This window comes from Passer domesticus, chromosome 3 (genome assembly GCF_036417665.1).
Source record: "Passer domesticus isolate bPasDom1 chromosome 3, bPasDom1.hap1, whole genome shotgun sequence".
NCBI lineage: Eukaryota > Metazoa > Chordata > Aves > Passeriformes > Passeridae > Passer > Passer domesticus.
The window spans coordinates 74,844,086-74,862,884 of record NC_087476.1 but is presented as its reverse complement, the minus strand read 5'-3'; the positions used below and the strand labels follow the sequence as shown (position 1 = coordinate 74,862,884).

The window sequence follows — 18,799 nt, the reverse complement described above, 5'->3', positions numbered from 1 at the left end:
CCAGGGCACAGACAACAGCAGAGCAGTTGCATGCTGCCTCACTGGAGCCTCCTGCACTCCTGCAAGGACCTCTCTGGGACTGCTGGTTCACAGAGCTTTGGAGATACAGGAAAGAACTAAATGAACCTAGAAAACCTACTGTGACTGCTCTGTTTGGGCATCAGTGAGAACCTGGGACATTCCCAGCAGTCCCTCTCCAGGGGCAAGGCATGCAGAGGACAGGGGAGGACTGTGATAGTCAATCTGCCATGCCTGGGCTGGTGTGTGGCTCTTAACCTGCTCCCAGCAGCTGCAGAGACTGGCCCTGACCCATGGTCATCTCTTCCCTCTGCCGGCAGTATGTTTTTCTAGTAGTTCTGTGCTCATGCCTGGGGCAAAATGTATTGGGGATTGATTTCTCAGACTGTTTCTCATCCCATCAAGGACTTACTCTGAAAGCATCGAGTCTGGGTTTTTTTTGATAGGGAATGGCTTAGCAGTGGAGCAGTTTTCTCTGGCAGTGATGCCTACAGGGTATCTGCTGTATTACCACTGGCATAATTCAAATACAATTATTAAGAATCCACTTAACCATGCAAGATGAGACAGCTCCATTACATATATAGATGACTATTCCCAAGGCCATTTTTCATTCCCATAAATTCAATTTGAGTTCTGAAAATCCAAGAGAGTCTTTCATTTCTGAGGTAAAGATCTATCAGCTTACCTCTTTGGAGAGTCTGGTGAAAAGGTCGCCTCCCCGCAGGAAATCTAGTATGAGGTACAACTTTCCCTCTGTTTGAAATGCTGTATTAGAAAAGGATGAAGATGTCGGAAGTTTGAATCAAGACAAAATCCCCAACGAGTAAGTCCTGTTGACTAGCAGTGTATCATTCATGCCATTGCATCACTGTCACTCCAAAACTTTGAGAACCAAAAAAAACCCCATTTCTGTATAGAACTCAGCAATTGAGCTTTGGCTATGGGAAAAAAAATAGTGCCAGTTGAGAGACAAAAGTGCATTACTAATAAATTCAGTTCTGTGTTAAGCACTTATGAATTAACAGCGTTTCCCACTCCACAAAGTATCAGGAGTCAGAGTGAGGCACAGAGAGAGGTTTCCATATTTGTGTGAGAGAAGAGCCCACATACCCAAATGCCCTCAGGATACCTGTCACAGTAGTAATGGGGCTGGCGTGGCAGGAGGCAATTCCAGCAAGACACCACATTCCTGTACACACCTATACAAATTTAGACTGGTATTGATTATTATAACATGCTTTTATTTAAATTCTCTGTCTTTCTAAATGATACCTGACAGTGGGTGAGGGTTTGGCAGATGTAAACTCAGCAGCTACCCTACCAGCCCTACCTACCACATCAGACTTCATGACAAATTTATTTTAATGGAGGAATGGCTGAAACTTACAAGTACTGGATGTCTCCTTCAGCATAAATGAAGAATTTCACACAGGTAGCCTCTATGACTTTATTAGCAACAGAGTCATAAGTAGGCAGGGGGCATCTGCACGGAAGTGTAACACACCTAGTTACAATCCCCCACCCAATTTAAGAACAAACATTAATTATATTTTATCATAGTTACCATAATGAAGCTTGACTATGAAAGGATGGTTCACTTCTGCCAAAATATCTCTCTCCATTTTAGATCGTACCCGATCCCGAACTATAAAGAAAGAACAATAAGAACAGAGGCAGCATGGTCACTGGATACAGTACTGGAATAAGGTCCAGGCAGTCTGGCTTGTGATTCTCACTCTGCTGATGGCTTGTATAACCTTAGGTAAATCAGACCACTTAAGTGTCCTCTATTTCTGACTGTCTAGTCCGTGTAACAAGTTCTATAGGAAGGCCCTGTGTCTTTCCCTATAGAAAGCTGCCCTAACTAAAATGACTACAGTATTGCAAACAACAAGAAGACAATTACACTTCACAGAAGAGAATGTTAATGTGAAAATGAAAACTACACTAAATTAATTACTTTACTTCATTTAAGATGAAACATAATATACCAGTCCTAGAGCAAGTTGGATTAATCTTGTTCAAATTAATTTATTGTATTTTGCTGATGCTAGCAGCATTTATGACATATAATTGAATAGCACTTTCTGGAAGTGATCTATATATGCAACATACAAAACTTCCAATAAACCACCACCCAAACAATCAGTAACAAAGAAAAATTCCAAATAAAAATAGTAACTAATTATTTTTATGTGTAGAGATAACTTTATTGAGTGATACCAGAGAGAAAAATACTTTTTGTGGTGGAGATGAATAGAGAGTAAGGGAAATCATAATTTCAGAGGTGAGCTGAATTCCAGCTAAACAAAACTAATGTTGAAGATTTCATACCAAAGCCATTAAGCAGAATATTTAGACACTAAGGAGGATTCAAGTCCCCACGTTACCAAGTCTTGATCCTAAAGATGCACTTGTATTTTTCAGTCAATCACTACTTCACTGAAAAGCACTGACATTTTCTTTTTTCTCTTCACAATGCCAATATCCTTTTCAGATGAAAGCATCAACAAGACATATTATGAATCGATTTTAGATAGAAAAGCCTGAGATCTGTCAGACTCTGTCATTGCAGTCATGTGTTGTGGAGCTGCTCAGAAGCTGAGTACTCTCAGCATCCAAGTAAGGAACATTAATAACAAAACCGCTGTCTACTGTACTTCAAAAATTGATGCACAGAAATGGGTCCAAACCAGCTGATCTCAAAACCTTAAATAGCATAGGTGATATACTTGGGTTTCTTGCTATTTTGATGCTTAACTTAGGTCAATAATGACATAAGCTTTACTAGCTCATTCAAGCTACCTTGTAGAATAAATTCAAAACAGAGGAAATTGTGGAATTGTAATCTCATCTCACAAGTAAAAATCACACATCCTACACTCACAAAATGCTCACTATGTGAAGACAGACTGTTTCTTGTGCTGTCCATGAGGGATGATCCCAGATGGGAATTCACGTTGGATAGTTGGGCATTGCTGGACACTCTACATAGTACATTTCCCATTAAGCTTCATTGGGTAACCTAAAGAAGTACCTCTCTGCATTTGCACTGCACAGTTGAAACAGGCTGTCAGAATGGCAACACACCCTCCTCCACCCATCATTTTAACCACTCAACAGGCAAAGGCCCAGCTGTGCAGCCCAGTGCTTTGCAAAAGCCCTGTGCCCTGCTTGGCACTGTGGCTGTTACTGGGTGTGGACAAATAACCACACAAACCACCCTTCTCCCCACATGCACACAAGAGACACATCAGACTTAAAGAGAAGGTGATATCACCACAGAAGAAATCTCACTCTCCACTCATAGCCCCTGAACCTGTAGCTGTTGCATTATGGGGTTACATTTCCTTTTGCAAACCTGTCTTTAGGGAGCAGAAGTCAGGCTTGTAAAGCTGGAGGCTCAGCAGCCCCAAAGACTCTCCCTATCTGGGCACTGCTGTCCTCATACAGCCTGGGCCTGCCCAGGCACCATTTGGTGGCAAAAGCACTAATGAGGGTGCATGGCAGTGGGATGGGCTCTGCTCTGGTCCCTGGGCTGAGACCTCTCTGGTGCCCCACCATGTTTCCCTTGGGGCCAGCTGGGTCCTGCAAGGGTATGGATGCTCTAAATTAGTGCTGCCATGGCAGATACCATTTTCCACTTAGAGCTTTCCTCTTTAAAATCTTATTTAGAGAAAGATACAGTGAGACAGTGTACATTACAGACCTCTTAATGGACTGCCTTAGCCAAGGGCACTGGGCTGCAAAGTAAATGTGATAAACAGCAAAGCTCCAGTGTGAATATCTGCTGACTGCAGATACTGTATTGAGATACAGCAGCCTGGACCCTCCCCAGAGTCCTCTGGAGGTGGCTCATGACAGCACCTGGTGATTTGGTTGCCTCTCTGAGTGGGTCAGCATCTCTCCAGTAATTTTGGAAACTGTCTTCTTGATGTCACCAGGCTGAAATTGGTGTTTGAAAGTTTAAATTTTTTTAAACTACGAAATGGGTTGTCAGATAATAGGTTTGCTGTCTTAGTGACTTTTTCCTCAATGGTTTTTTGTCCTTTATGACAATTTTAACCAAAGTCTGCTGCTGAATCTCCTGACCTGAAACATTAGGGAGAGAAATCCCCCAAACGTGTGGCAAAAGCATCTGCCACTTACAGAAAGCTGTGAGGTACAGGAAGATACATGCAGAAAATACACAAATAAGGTAAAAAATTTCACCATCTGCCCAGAGATGTTTGGCAAAAAGCATTATTAATTATAAATTATTTGCTCATCCCTACCTTTCAATAAGGAATGTCACTGCTTAACCAGGAGTGAAGAATTAATTAATGAATAAAGCAAGAATAAGGGGAGCTACAAATTAAGCTAATTAAATCCGCATCAAAAAGTATTGCAGCAGGAGAAATAAATCAGTGAACAAAACGATGGTTTTAGATTTCATCCATTACCCTCCTCACTTCTTTAAAACTCAGTATTTTGCCTCAAGTAGAGCAAAAGCAGAATAGGACTCAGACTTAGGAACTTGAAACTCAATTTCAAATTCTTCACATAGCACAGGAACACAAAAAAGATAATGCAAATAGAATATACACATAAAACTCTCTGCAACATCCTTTTCAATTCTATTGCTGTTATTTTAATCTGTTTTTAATACTGTCTGTTGTAGGCAAAAGTAGAGAGCTAAATTCTAAATTCAAATCCACACTGCCTATGTCCAGAAGACAAAGTACGTGTGTGGTGCCTAATTACCTGAGATATGGAGAAATACAGGCTTTCTAATAGTGATCAAAGTCTTGCCTCAATGCTTCTGCTGGGTAACACTATTTGCTTTACTGTGTTCTTGTTCCACACAGAACTAAACCCCTAAAGAGCAGCCTTTCATGTTGCACCTTCATCAGCAGAGCATTATTACAACACAAGGAAAAAACAGAAAAGTGTCCTGTTGACACACTGAATGCAGAAGCATACCAATAATGTCATACAAAGCACTTCAGGTGCTTTTCCTTTGAAATGTGCATCATTCTGTGAATGTGATTTTCTCTGGGGCCTGAAATATGGAACCTTTTAGAGATGGAGAAAGAGCCATTATATCACAGCTTCACCACTCAGCCCTATGCTTCTGCAGCAAAGGTAGAAAAACAGATCTACAGAGTGGGAGACACTCCTTTGTAGAAGGGCACTCTGAGAAATCAGTAAGAATGCAGACTGTGTTTTAGGAGTCCAGAGTCTGGGGGAGGTAATTTTATCTCCCCCCCCCTCCTTTTTTCCTTTCCCCCCCCCCCTTTTACATGAAACAACACATTTGGCTTTAAAGAAATCAAAGAGTTGCCTCTGTTTGTTGTATTTTAAAGTAGCCTTGATGCTCAAATGTTGAGATTTGGAATGACAGATGTCTCTAAATCAATATTACACTTTAGTATTGTACTTCCATTTCTAGTCTTTATCACTTATTAATTATTCTCTCTCTTTGTAAAAGTTAATTAAATCTTGCAATATCCCTCTGAAGTACCTCTGCTCAATTTTCCAACAAAGAAAATTAAAGAACAGATTGATGAAGTCTGATGCTACAGGAAAAAAACAAACAAACAAAAAAACCCCAAACAAACCCAAAAAACCCACATGGGACTTGTCAGGTGCAAACATGGCTTTTGGGACATACAAACTCAGCTGAAAAGAAATGTGAAAAGAAATGCTCAGAGATTTACTCCTCATAGCCTTGACCAGCAAGGAGCAGCCTGGTGAGCTGAGGGTTCTGTACAGTCGCCTCCTTCCTAACCCATGGAGCCTCTGGCAGCTGCAACCTCCTGCTGTTTTCTCAATGGGACATCAACTTGGATCTCTCTTCTTGATCAAAAAAAATCCACAGATGCTGCAGGAGATTAAGTGTGGTTTAGATTTTTTGGCTGAAATTAGCTGTTGGGCTCAACCCTATCATTAGAGAAATACTGACTGATAGACCAGCCAGATAATCACATAAATCTCATGCCCTTATGCAGAGGTGAAATTTCAATTTTTGTGTATTTTTAAGCAGAACTGGACCACTGAAAATCCACAGATTTGTTTATGCATAGCTCCCAGGTGAAACTGTTTCTCACCAAAGTCTGTGAGCTGCAGATGTGAAATGGTATCAAATAAGTCAAATCCTATGGTGATGTACATCACCAGCGAAGTCAGAATTACACCCCTTACAACTGCATAAACCAGTTCTAACAAAATTTATTAAAACCAGATTAAATAAACAGTTTGATGAAGAGAAAAGAAAGCTGCCATCTGCTAGAAGGGAATTTCCTCTAAAGATCCAAAACCTACAGCTGGAAATACATCTGTTCACAACTTGTGCAAAACTGATTTAAATTTATTTACCTCGGTGAATGTGATATCCTGTGAAATCATCAATAAAGTATTTGTTGAATTTGAGTGTAACATGCTCCTATACTTCATTTGCTTCAGTTGTACTGAAGTGGGACTTATAACTGGTTTTTATTATTATTACTACTATTGCAGGAAATAACAATTTCAGTACTAACTCTTACTGACAGGCAATAATTACCTATGGTCTAGGAACAGACAAAACTTCAAAATGACAAATTAATAAGAAGGCTGGCCTTAGAATTCAGACGTCCCAGTAAACACTATTCCTCAGCAGCTCTGGAAATTATGATGAACTGAAGAAAGAGAGTGGTTTCATACAGTTTTGCAATAAAGAAAATTTGTTTAAAACATGTATGAGACAGTTGGCCTTCTCTCCCCACACAAAATAGGTATTTCAGATTTAGTTCCAGCATATGAGAAGCCATAATACAAAGATGACCAGGACATACAGTCCTCAGTCCTACTCTTAAATACAGTCTAAAGAGGGATTAATTTTTTTTCCATCAAACTTCTCTCATATCTTCTGTGAGACTCTTTTTTCCCTTGCAGCTCCTGCCCTGCAGTGCTGGCTAACTCACATGCAGCTGCAAAGAAGAGGCAGCACCAAGATTCATATTTCCTATCCGTGGGACATTCCAGTATCAAATGAGTGTCTGCCTTGTGTTTTGCTATGGAGAAGCAATGAAGAAGTTGTTTTTTTTTCTTGTCCCGCTTGAGATGGAGATGATCCAGATGTCCAGGAACTGCTGGGTCTCTCAGGGCAATGAGTTCTGCCGCTTGCCTTTTAAGCTTGAAGCCCAGCATGGTTTAATCATGCACTGCTGCTCTTTGCTCTGAAAACACACCTGTTTGGTGGGTTTCACATGGAGACCTGAGTAAAGTTTGTGCATCACCTTACTCTGGAAGAGTGAAAGCTGTCTGTGCTTTGGTATTCACCACAAATACTTTCTGCAGCATATCATCAAAGGCAAAAATACAGCTTTTATGATTGAAAAGCATGAGGAGTGAACACTGGCTCAGAGATGAAAACGCAAAGATATTCCCTCTTATGCCAGCCTTCTACATGAAAAAAAAAAAAAAAATTGTCCCCTTTATTCAGTCTCTCCAGCTCTAAAAGGCCATTTGTATTGAAAGGGGCATTTTCTCTCCTCAGGACCTTTGAGCAACTGATAATTCACTTGCAAGGCTCGGCAGAGGTAAAAGGGGGTGAGGGTGGCACAGGATCTCCCCAAGAATTCTTGGCACACCAACTCAGGGCAAAGTGTCCCTGTGTGAGAGTGATTTAAAGCCCATTCAAGCCCCTTCTCTTTTGTTAGATGAGATATTTTGTTTAATGGCATGGTATGAAACCTTCTGCCTGTTCCACATCAGATATTTAAGGATGACACCAATAATATTTTATAAAATATTAAGTGAGAATTCCTGGAAGGAGAGGAAATGCAGTATTTCCTCTCTGTGTAGAACATATGTACTGGGATGGTGTCATTTGCCACCATGACAGTTTTAGTCATAGGCTGAAATAATCCTAGTGAATGTTTTCTGTAGGCCTGTTCAAAACGAGTAATTTTGAATATTTTCGAAGACATTTTTGCTGTGGGTTTTTGTTCTCTAAACTGGAATGGAAAGCCAAGTTTTGCCAAAATTAAATTGAGAAAAATTGTTTTGGCTGCATCAAAGTACTCTTTGTTAAGGATTTATTTTGTCTTTTTATCTCCTCTTTCTTAACTCCAATTGTAATGTACAACTATAAAATATTGTTTGAAAAGGTATACAATCAAACCAAAGAATTCTGCTGAAATGCTTAAAATACTGATAATATCATGTAAAATACTGATATTTTGTCAAGCAAAATTTCCCTCAACTGTCCTGTTCCCATGAATAGACACTGTCAGAAACTCATCTTTTCTTTATCAGTTGTAACATAAATTCAGAAGATGGTTAACAGAAAAACCCATCAGGAAGTTTTAGAACCCCTATGTCTTCCAGGTTTAGGGGAAACACGCAAAGTTTTGAAGTGAAGTTTTTGCCATTGTTTACTGGCTTAGCTCTGATATGGGTAACATGAGGCAGTGGCTGGACAGTGAGAAGTTCCTTTCTCAGAAGGGAGGGTTTGGATGGATTTGGTCAAAGGACAGGAGACAAATGTTAACATTCTCCCTAAGCTGTCCAGACCACAACTGCACTATGTTGACTTCCCACTCTAAACACTCCTTCCATTAGGCTGCCTGGATGTAGTAAACACAGAGGCAGTCCAATCTTACTTCTTCTAACAAAAATTTTTGGATGAGCATTTCAGTTACTGAATTGCAAAAATTTTGGTTTCCAAAACAAATAACTACTATATTTAAGGCATCACTGAGGAAGCTGGGATAGTAGCTTATCATCCAACACTGAAGGCACACTTCATTTAGGAGATATGAAACCCTGAGACAGATTCTATTTGTAAACCACACAGGATTAGGTTTACCAAGTTATTCATAACCCAGTCCTCCATGCTACCTGCACACAAAAGAGACAGGAATTTATAATTTAAATAGTTCAGTAAAATTATGCCATTTAATGTTAACATTCAGACAAAACAAACCTCTGCTTTGCCCAGGGCCTGATGTGATGCAGACATACTTAATATAGTTCTGCTGATATGTTTGCTTCATACAAATGAAAAAGCATCTGCAAGACAGCCGTCTATCACTGAAGAAGCCTCCAGTCCCACCAACAAGCAGGGTGTGAAGTCAAGGCAAGGTCATTTCCTAAATTAGAGCATAAGAAAAAGACTGCTCTTTTGCTGTTATCAACATGCTCATTAAAGCTTTGCAATCAGCAAGCCTTGGTCACACAGACGACAACAACAACAACAAGGCTGATTTATTGTTTTCTCTTTTGACAAGAGAAACACAGTCTTCAAAGAATTGTGAATTGGTTTTCAGCCTGGACTCCACTACTGTATAGGGATTGTTGTGGAAGATATGACTAAGTTCAGAGAACTTCTGGGTGAAATCCTGGCCCTAAAGCAGTCAATAGTAAAACCACTGTTGACATTAATAGGATCTCACCAGCTACATCTCAGTCCCTATATACAGCTCTATAAATATATGTAGCTGCTTGAGCTCTGAAAGAATACCTAACCAAAAAGGAAATATTGTTTTTTTCCCCTATGTTACTGAGAAACTGCCAAAAGCTAAACATAAACAGTAGTACACAATGACTACAGGGAGACAGGAGGAGAGCAGATAAACATTTAAAGGATATAAACACAGAGGAAAAAGACTTATTTATCAAAATAAAAGAAAAAAAATCATATAAATAGGAGGAGGTAAGTAAAACAGAAAAAGAGGAAATGTAGGCTATATTGGGCAAACTGTAACTGCATGAACCCCTACGGAGCAGAGCAATGGCTTGGGACTGGAACCTCCTTACTGACACGTTTTAAAACAAAACTGAACAGGAAAAGTTAAATAACTATTTAGTAAGAAACCAACCAGCCTGCCGTAACTGCGGGGGAATGAGACTGCACTTTTCACTGTGCTACTTTGCTGCAGTGACTCCACCTCAATAAAGGACATCTTAAAAGACCAGAAAAATCTAGACTTCATTATTATGCACAACTGTTTGGAAGGCTGTCTGAAACACAGCATTTATAGCAGGATTATTGCCCATAGTATTATATCAGAACATTCCACCAAAGTGAAAAAAATATCAGAAACCAAAAATTCATATTGGAAGTGAACTTGAAAATCCTCTGAATAACCACAAGCAGTCTAGTTTCCACACAGTGCTTTTAATTCTGTGGTCTCAGAGAGCCATATCAAGAAACTTTGATCTCTAAGGCTGTTACCCTGTGGGTGATAGCTGTGGGTAAGGCAGAGGGGTAATGCAGCTCTCTGGGGCCACCCAGCCCTGTGACAGTCCTTCCCTGTGACAGTGACTGCTAGCAAACCATATTCCTCACACACACGGTGCAAACTTTCAGTCTTCCTCAAAACTTTGCTTTGGAAGTTGCTTGCTTTGTGCTGGGAACACCATGTGAAAACAAAAGTACAAACCAGTACTTCTAAATGTACACTTGCAAATATTTCTTCTTATGATAGCATACAAGGATCAAGATAATACCTAGCTGTATGACACTGATGTTTTACATTGCAGAGCTTATTATATTCATAATGAAACCAAATTTGAAATAAGCATTGACAAAATCTATATAGAAGATAAATATTTAAAGGATATCAAAATGTAGGACAAAGACTTATTTATCAAAAGAAAAGGAAAGAAAGAAATATAAATAGCAGGAGATATGTGAAACAGAAAAAGAGGAAAAGTATGCTCTTTCAGCAGAAAAGTCAATTCTGAGTTTACAGTATTGATGAAGACAATTCCCTCTGAATGGCAACTATGTCATAGCCCATACAAAGATCTGAAAGATGACCAGGGACACACTACCATTGTCTGAACAATTCAGGCTTTGCCTGAATTTACAAAAGTAGTCTACTGCTGCTGAGAAAATGTCAGTTAAATAATGTGCCATGGAAACCTTTTGAGTGTGTCAATTACTATCACATGCAGATAGAAAATGCTGTAGAGAAAATAGAAAGGAGAGGCTGTCCTTCATGGTGATTGCTGGTCTCTCCTCAACCATCAAAACCTTCATCTTGGAGCAAATGCCACAGCTACACAGACGCTGAAACGGACATGTGTGACCTACATGAAGAATGTGAAAACAGAGAATAATTTTGCTTCTGTAGAAACAAATCCCAGATGGTAGTCTCCCATACTGTGCCATCTAACTTTTATGGAGAGCCAGCTAAGTGCTAGCACACCTCCAGGAGCAGTTGTGAACAGAATGCCTGGCCAGCTGTTTGGTGAAGGTTTGCAAGCGATCTAACTGCAGTGCTGTGAGGAAAACCATCACCAGTGCAACTGATCCCTGCTCTGCTGTCACCCTTACTTAAAATGGCATCAAGTGACAGCGTTGACCTCACTGTTAATCTGTCCTCATGCTTGAAAGGAAATAAGGTTTTTCTGCTGTGTTATGGGAACCAATAAAAGCAGTTGGATGCAACTCCCAGATGATGCTTACAAATTTGGTTTCCAGCCAACTACAACTGCACTGCAGTTGCAGGCAGCTGAACTTGGTTAAATAGCAATTATCCTGGCTGTTACAAATGGTGCAACTTATTCAATGAACAGAACAAACAAATGCTTGTCATATAGATAATGGATTTGTACCATAGCCAAAGACTTGCAGAGTCCATCAGGGAGGTTAAAAATCCCAGGGATATTTAGCTATTGTATTTTCAGTTTAGCTTTCCACTACAGCTGTACCTTTATTCAAAAGCACAGTTGATTCATAGTTCTGATTATTCCAAATAATCAATGTATTATACACAAGACACATTTCCTAACAATTTCTGTGTTTGGAATATTTAGCCATTAAATTCCATAATGCAATAGATTGCACTTCAGTGAGGAAGGGTGTTAATAACATCTCCATTAATATCTGACTATTGCTCCTCCAAAGAGCAGTAAGCACTGTGAAGAGCAGGCTGGCATAATTAGGTTAGCATTACAGATATGGAGATTGAGCAGAGGAGCAGCAGTAAGGGTAGCTGGGTGATGTTCATGAAGCAGAAATGTGAGCACAGCCAGTCTTGTAATTCCTAAACTGAGGTACCAGTTCCCATGCTAGACACAGCCTGCCATGAAAGAACAGACTACATGACGTAATTCAAAGGAGATGAAGACTAAGAGCATCTGAGTTTGTATTTGCCAAAAGAGCAATTTTTCTCTTCCTGTAATTCACAGCCTTGTGGTACCAACAGCAAGATCTTGGACATCAGGCAGGATTAAAAGACTTCCAGAGGTCATTCACGTGCTGCACGTGATGGGTTGCCAGCAATAGCTTCTCTCTTTTGGCAGCGGGTCTCTTAAAATTAGAAGCATTGCAAGCAAGCACAAAGCTTATAAAGCTCCTTTAAGATAGTGCATGACAAGACACAAAAAATTTCAAGCCTCAAGACTAAGACACAAGAAAACCAAAAAAATAGACTTTCACATGAAGATTTCCATTTGGCTTATAGAACATCATCATCTAGAAATGCAGAAGAAAGGGCAGCAAGGAAGGCAAAACAGTGAACAGTGTTTTGTTGTCACTGGTAAAGCCCAGCTGGCCTGGGAACATCCTGTCCACTGATAATGTGTTTAATTCTTAAAGTAAACACATGGGAGAAGGAGTGTGAAGGTTGACAGCTGCAGACAACAACCCTCCAGAAATCCTCACAGCATCATGGACTCACAGAATATGCTGAGTCAGAAGGGACCCATCAGGATTATTGAGACTAACCTCTGGCCTTGCACAGGACACCAAAAGTATCACACCATTTTACAAATCCATCTAATCAAGGGCTTCTTCTAGAAACTTTCTCTGAATGGGACTCTCAAAAGGAAAAAACATCTTAACAATATGACCACTCTGCTGGCTTGGCAGCAAGACATTTCTACCAGTTTAATTACACCCCCAGAATTTTCAATAATCTTTGTGGTAGAGTAGGAGTACCTCTGCTCTCTCGTAACAAAGCACTCACAGAGGACCTGAAAGTCAGGACATGCAACCAGAGCAGATAATGTCACCCCTGACTTACCTAGTATATAACTAAATCTTCTAAAATGAGTACCTAGGAAAAATGAACACTGAGGAAGGAAAAGAACATAAAAGATTCTCAGCCTACAGAAGATGGAAGTTGAACATAGCAAATTTCAAGATGTGGAAGAAAACCGCAAAGAGGAAACTGTTCTTGAGAGAGAGAAGATGAATTAACAGCTTCAGCTGTGGCAAGGCAGACACTGGATAGATTCTAGGAAGCATTTTGTAACAATATAGTGCTAGAGACAGTCTAAGAATGAGTTAGGCAAACATCTGTGAGGAATGATACAAAAGCATCACTGAATGACCCTAGCTCAGGGGTGGGCCATGAGATTTCTTCAGGTGCCTTCCAGATGATGCCTCAGTAGCTGTGCGAAGCACAGAGTACCACAGAGTACCACACCAGAGGGTTTACCTGGCACAGATCCAGGCAAGGACACGAGGCCTGCTTCCAAAGCAGAACCACTGAGCCTCTGTGATTGTCCTGAAGTTCATCTAGTCCTCATTCACAGGTTCTTGGCTCAGACAGAACACTGTACACGGCCAGCAGTGGCAGTCTCATTCTTTTAGCTGAAGCTTCATGTCTTCATAGATTTGTTCCTATTAAACTAAGCTGTGTGTTTCTCTCCTCTCTCTGCTTGCCAGCTAATGTTGATGAGGGGTCTGAGGGTTCACAAATACCATTGCACCTCCCAGTCCTTTCCTGGTAAAAGGATTTTTTCTATAGATAAAATGGAATTGCATCACATTTTCAGATAGGATAAACATTTCACTTGTGGCTTCAGAGCAACTGTCTGTGTAGTCTCTCCATTCCTGAATCCACAGCAAAAGTAATTCAAAGCAATCTGCTACTTGACAATAAAAAATATCAAATGTGATCTTTTCTGTAAAACAATAACCAGTTTGAGAGTAACTGTAAATATCTGTCATTGGATATACAATGCAATGAATATTATTAAAAAATAATCCAATGGAAGACAAACCATAGTGAAACTCTTGATCAAGTCTGTGATGGAGAGTTTAAGAATGAGTTTGGGTCTGAAAACCTTTTAACAGTGGTACCTATAGAAGCTGCAGTTTAAGTATCTCCATTGCTGCTTATTCACCATGGCAAGTAAGCAGATCAATTGAAACTTTGAAGAGGTAGATGGCAAATTGACTGAAAATTTTAAGATGGTTTGAAAAATTGCTTAAATTTTGATTTTTTGATTGTTTGAAAAAAGCCATAAGCATGATGAACTACTCATTCCCGAAAAATACCCAAAAAACAGCTACCATTCCTTTATTGTCCGGAATAGCCAGGGAGCAAATTTAAATGCAACCTGCATGAGCTGCTGCAGGTTCTTATATTTAAAAATGGCATTCTTTCTGTATTTCACTGACAGAAGATTGATTCAACAAACATTTAGAACAAACTTATATAATTTGATCACAGGTAAAGAACATATATTTTCTGCAAAGAAATCAGCAGGTTTTTTTAAGTGCTTTCTTCCTTTGACTTCAGATTTGAATCACCTTTGTCCTCTGTAGAGAATCTTCACAGGAAAACCTGAATAACTATCAGGTACTGCTAAAGCCCATGGAACTGCTCAAGGATTAGAAGTCAAGGGCATTGACCTAGCAAAAAGATGGAAAAAATTAAGACAATTCTGGGCTGTACCTTGTGAAAAACACAAACATGGGTGCACTCAATGTCTTCACAGCAAAGTCTGAAACTCTGGCTTAATCCTATGGGTGCACTAATAAGCAGTGTGGTTCCAATCTAGGGAAAATGACAGTGTGTGCTGGGACCGGAGGTTGCCCCACCCTTTATGTCGCACTTTGGGGCCATGACCTCAATGACCACAAGAGGCAGGAGAGCACTGGGTGGGCTCCTGAGTGAGTTTCATCGGGAGGGAACTCTGTGTGCTCCAGAACTGCTGTGCTTGGCAAACCAAGGCACAACAAAGGGAGATGATTGGAATAATTCCTTCAAAATCTCAAATCCAAGCACCAATGTTGTTGGATGCTAGGACACCTACCACAGTTTCTGCTGCAGAACTGCTCATGAAGAAAGCTGGTGTTTGCTTCTGAGTCCTGTCCTGTGTGCTCTTTGGGCAGAATAAAACAAAGCTGTTTCAGGCAGCAGCATACTAAATGAATGAAGCTGCTTTCCAAGTGAACATTCAACTGTGCATGGAGCTATAATTTGATATTATTGTAACAGCAGAGTTACACTGGAAGAAAAGTGTGGACAGGAAAGGACTGGCCAATATTGCTACATTTACCTGCAGCAGAAATTACAAGCAGAGACGTGTGTGCTCCTATCTGAAGCAGTCTGTTTGATTGACGGGGAGAAAGAAAGACAGGGAGGTTGATTTTAATTTTTTATCAATATTTAGGCAAAGACTTAATAATTCTGCCCTGCTTTGCACAACAGGAAGAACCTGCTGTTCAGCAATGTGAGCAGCTGTTTCAACAGAATCACAGAACCAACCAGGTTGGAAAAGACCTCTGGGATCACAGAGTCCAACCTATGACTGAACACCACCTTGTCAATTAGACCATGGCATTCAATGCCACATCCAGCATTTTCCTGTGAAGAAATTCTTCCTAATGTCCAACCTAAACATCCCAAAGTGCAGATTAAGACTATGTCCTCTCATCCTATCACTAGGAAGAAGAGGCCAGGAAGAAGAGGCCAGGAAGAAGAGGCCAACCCCTCACTACCTTTAATGTGGTTTGTAGAGAGTGGTAAGTTCACCCCTGAACCTCTTTTTCTCCAGGCTAAACATTTCCAGCTCCCTCAGCAGCTTCTCCTAGGACTTGTGTTTCATACCCTTCACCAGCTTTGTTGCCCCTCTCTGGACTCTATACAGAACTCAAGAGCCAATATTTTCACAAAGAGAAACTTCAATTTTCTTTGGCAGTTAGGGAAACCCCTAAAGTAACAGCAGGTTTTTGTGTAAAAACAAATGAGCCAAAATGTCCCAAAATTTGCTACAAAATAGCATTTTAAACATCCAGTGTTCATTTCTTTAATGTCATAGCAGTGCCTCCTAATAGGATCTTCACAATGCACTTGGAATTGTGAAAATGCTATAATTTAATCAGGACTTCATACAATGCAAACACCAACATGGTTTGAATAAAACAGATAATAAAATCTTTGAGTGATGCGTGTTCAGTTTATATTTACAGGCAAAAGTTTTCCCTTCTCGTCCAAATCTGAATCCAAACACTGTACAGAGTCACTAAAGAGTATTAAGTATCTAACCCAGAAGCTACAAGCTCAATGAACACTTCAGCAAATGCTAGGAAAACAAACTTCCAGGAATGCTTTTTGTGGTTTTTGACCTGGCCAGTCTGCTGTATATTCAGACTAGGACTCGCTATAATATTTACTGACACACAATGAGTTGCCTAAACACAGTTCATTTTCCTTATAATATACAAATACACATTATTCTCCACAGCCCATTAGAATCAGCCTAAGTGAGCCCTCTCTTACACACTGTACCCTTTCTTCCTTCAGAAAGCAAGCCCTAGCCAAGCTGAATTTTTTAGGTCTGCAAGTAAATTTGCAAAGGCACTGTAAAAACACAACCCAAAAGTGATCCTTAAGCACCGCTTGTTGAAGAACTTCTTGTTTCATTTTCAAAACTCTCAGAGAGGAAAGAAAGCTCTGCTTCCTCAGATGACAGCTACGAAATCCAATTTACTCCTAAACTGTGAGGAAGGTTGTCATGCTCCACATCACTTCTTAACTCCTAGCCGACACAAAACATGCATGTGAATGGGCCAGGTCTAGATGATGACCCAAGAGCATTGCTGTCTGGTTCAGCACATACTCACTAGGCTGATCTTTACATTTTAGAGACACTGGGAAATATACAGAGAAATCAAATATTTTTGTGTTTGTGCACACAGAAGTTGCTCTTTCCAAGACTGAAAAATCAGTGTATGGCTATTTGTGGAGAAGGGCGAGTCTATGTCTCAGCTGGATCTTTAAGGGCACTTCCAGGTCCAGCAATGTTTGTGTTTTTCTGAGCTCAGAGCCCTGATGCTTGGAGGGTTACAATTCTCAGATTAAAGAAGCCATGCATAAACAGCAGTTCCAAGGATGCAGAGCACACAACCTTTCCTCCAAACTTCAGGGCAAGAGTACCTCTGCTGAGGGGCAGGACTGTCCAGTAGACAGACTTCTCTGATGAATTTTTCAGAAGCAGGTAATAAGAGGCCCAAAAGATATAAAAAATATAGTGGAATACTTTAAGAAAAAATAAGAAACCAAAATTTAAATGGTGAACCTGGGTAAGTACCAGGGCCTCTCACCAAACACAAGGACTGTACAAAATAGAAAAAGACACTTTGAAAACATCGGCACAACAGAGCAAGTTTTACCTGAGGTGAAGACTCTTTCTGAGTCCTGCTTTACAGGGTAAAAATGTCTACAGTTTCTCATTTTGTTGACATTTTATTCCTTTCAAACCAGAGGGAAACCACTAGATTCTGTATCTGACATCTAACCACCACATTTGTTACAGGGAAACTAAGTCACATACAGAGGAAAACTGAAGAAACAACTTTGGTTGGTGTCCAACCAGGAAAACCACCACTACAATTTTTTCGGTGGTTTAGACAGAAATTCCACTTCACCTGGTAACATCTAAGTTAGTTGTTTGATTTTGGGTATAATCAATATTTTCAATTCTACATCCCCGAGAACACCCAAGCTCTCTGTGAGTCACTAAAGCTGCTCTCACAGCTTACTGCACCTATAACCACCACACATCAGCAAACCTGCTGGCTTAAACTCAGGTGATCATAAACTGCAAAGCACTTTAGAGGTTTTGACAAAAGATACTATCATTTATAAACCCTATATTTACAAAAAGGTAGATTTCATTCTCAGGGTCAAACAGCTTCCAGTGCCAAGACACACTCCATTGCCAACCTGATGGGCAGATGCAAACTGCATCCTCATGATCCATCACATAACCCTCATTACAATATTTATAAAGTTCATGAGCACTATGTCAGTGAATTAGGTCTTCATGCCACTTTCTCTTAGATTGCACATCTGCTGCAGGAACAGGTCTTTGATTTTCAAGCTCCCTTACATCCCAGCACAGCAACCTGCTGGGGATTTATGGGCATTTCATGGATGTTTAATGAGGCTTACACCGTAACCAATCTAAACAACTTTTGATCAAGGAATTCTGAAGCACATTCAGCAAAGCTGATGGAGCCTGAGACACCTTGAGAGAAATACTGAATGAATCAGAACAGTCAGCTTGCCCTGTCCCTCTGCTGCAGCTTTGCTGGTGAATACCAGACACACATATACACACAATAAACACTCCCTGGTTTATTTCTGGTTCCCTCAGATTTACAGTGTATTCAGGATGGGCAGTGGAGACTCACTGATACATCTCTGTAAGCATTTAAACATATAGATCAACTTTATTATCTGTCAACTTTTTATCTAAAACTTCAATTTTAACGAAAAAGTAGAGTATAACAAAGACTTGAAAGCAACATTTTAATATGGTATTTTAAGATTACTATTTACTGACATTCTGAAGGTCAAAAGTCTCACTCCTGGAAGGTATTTAAATGCCTAAATATCTTTGAGCACCTAGATGCCTCCAAAAGGATTTATATTTGCAAAGGAAGATATTAATGTAATGTAATGTAATATACAGCATTTGAAAGAGAGAGAAGATAGAGTTACACATGTGTGCAGCCTTAAATCTGATATATTCCATATCTGGCACCTAACACACGTAAAAT

General features: G+C 40.0%; 1 protein-coding gene across 11 annotated transcripts in view; it reads right to left on the bottom strand.

The window, feature by feature from the left end:
• RPS6KA2 (ribosomal protein S6 kinase A2) overlaps positions 1 to 18,799 on the bottom strand; it is a 294,786-nt gene that overhangs the window by 72,697 nt on the left and 203,290 nt on the right. For 9 of the 11 annotated variants that reach the window (XM_064414038.1, XM_064414034.1, XM_064414035.1 and 6 more), the window contains 2 exons: positions 1,586 to 1,666; positions 707 to 786 (listed from right to left, as the gene is read on the bottom strand). In XM_064414038.1, coding sequence (XP_064270108.1) covers positions 707 to 786; positions 1,586 to 1,666 — 161 coding nt within the window. Of the gene's footprint in view, positions 1 to 706; positions 787 to 1,408; positions 1,505 to 1,585; positions 1,667 to 4,764; positions 4,830 to 18,799 lie in introns of those variants that run through there. The other 2 variants (XM_064414044.1, XM_064414045.1) reach the window with 2 other exon arrangements.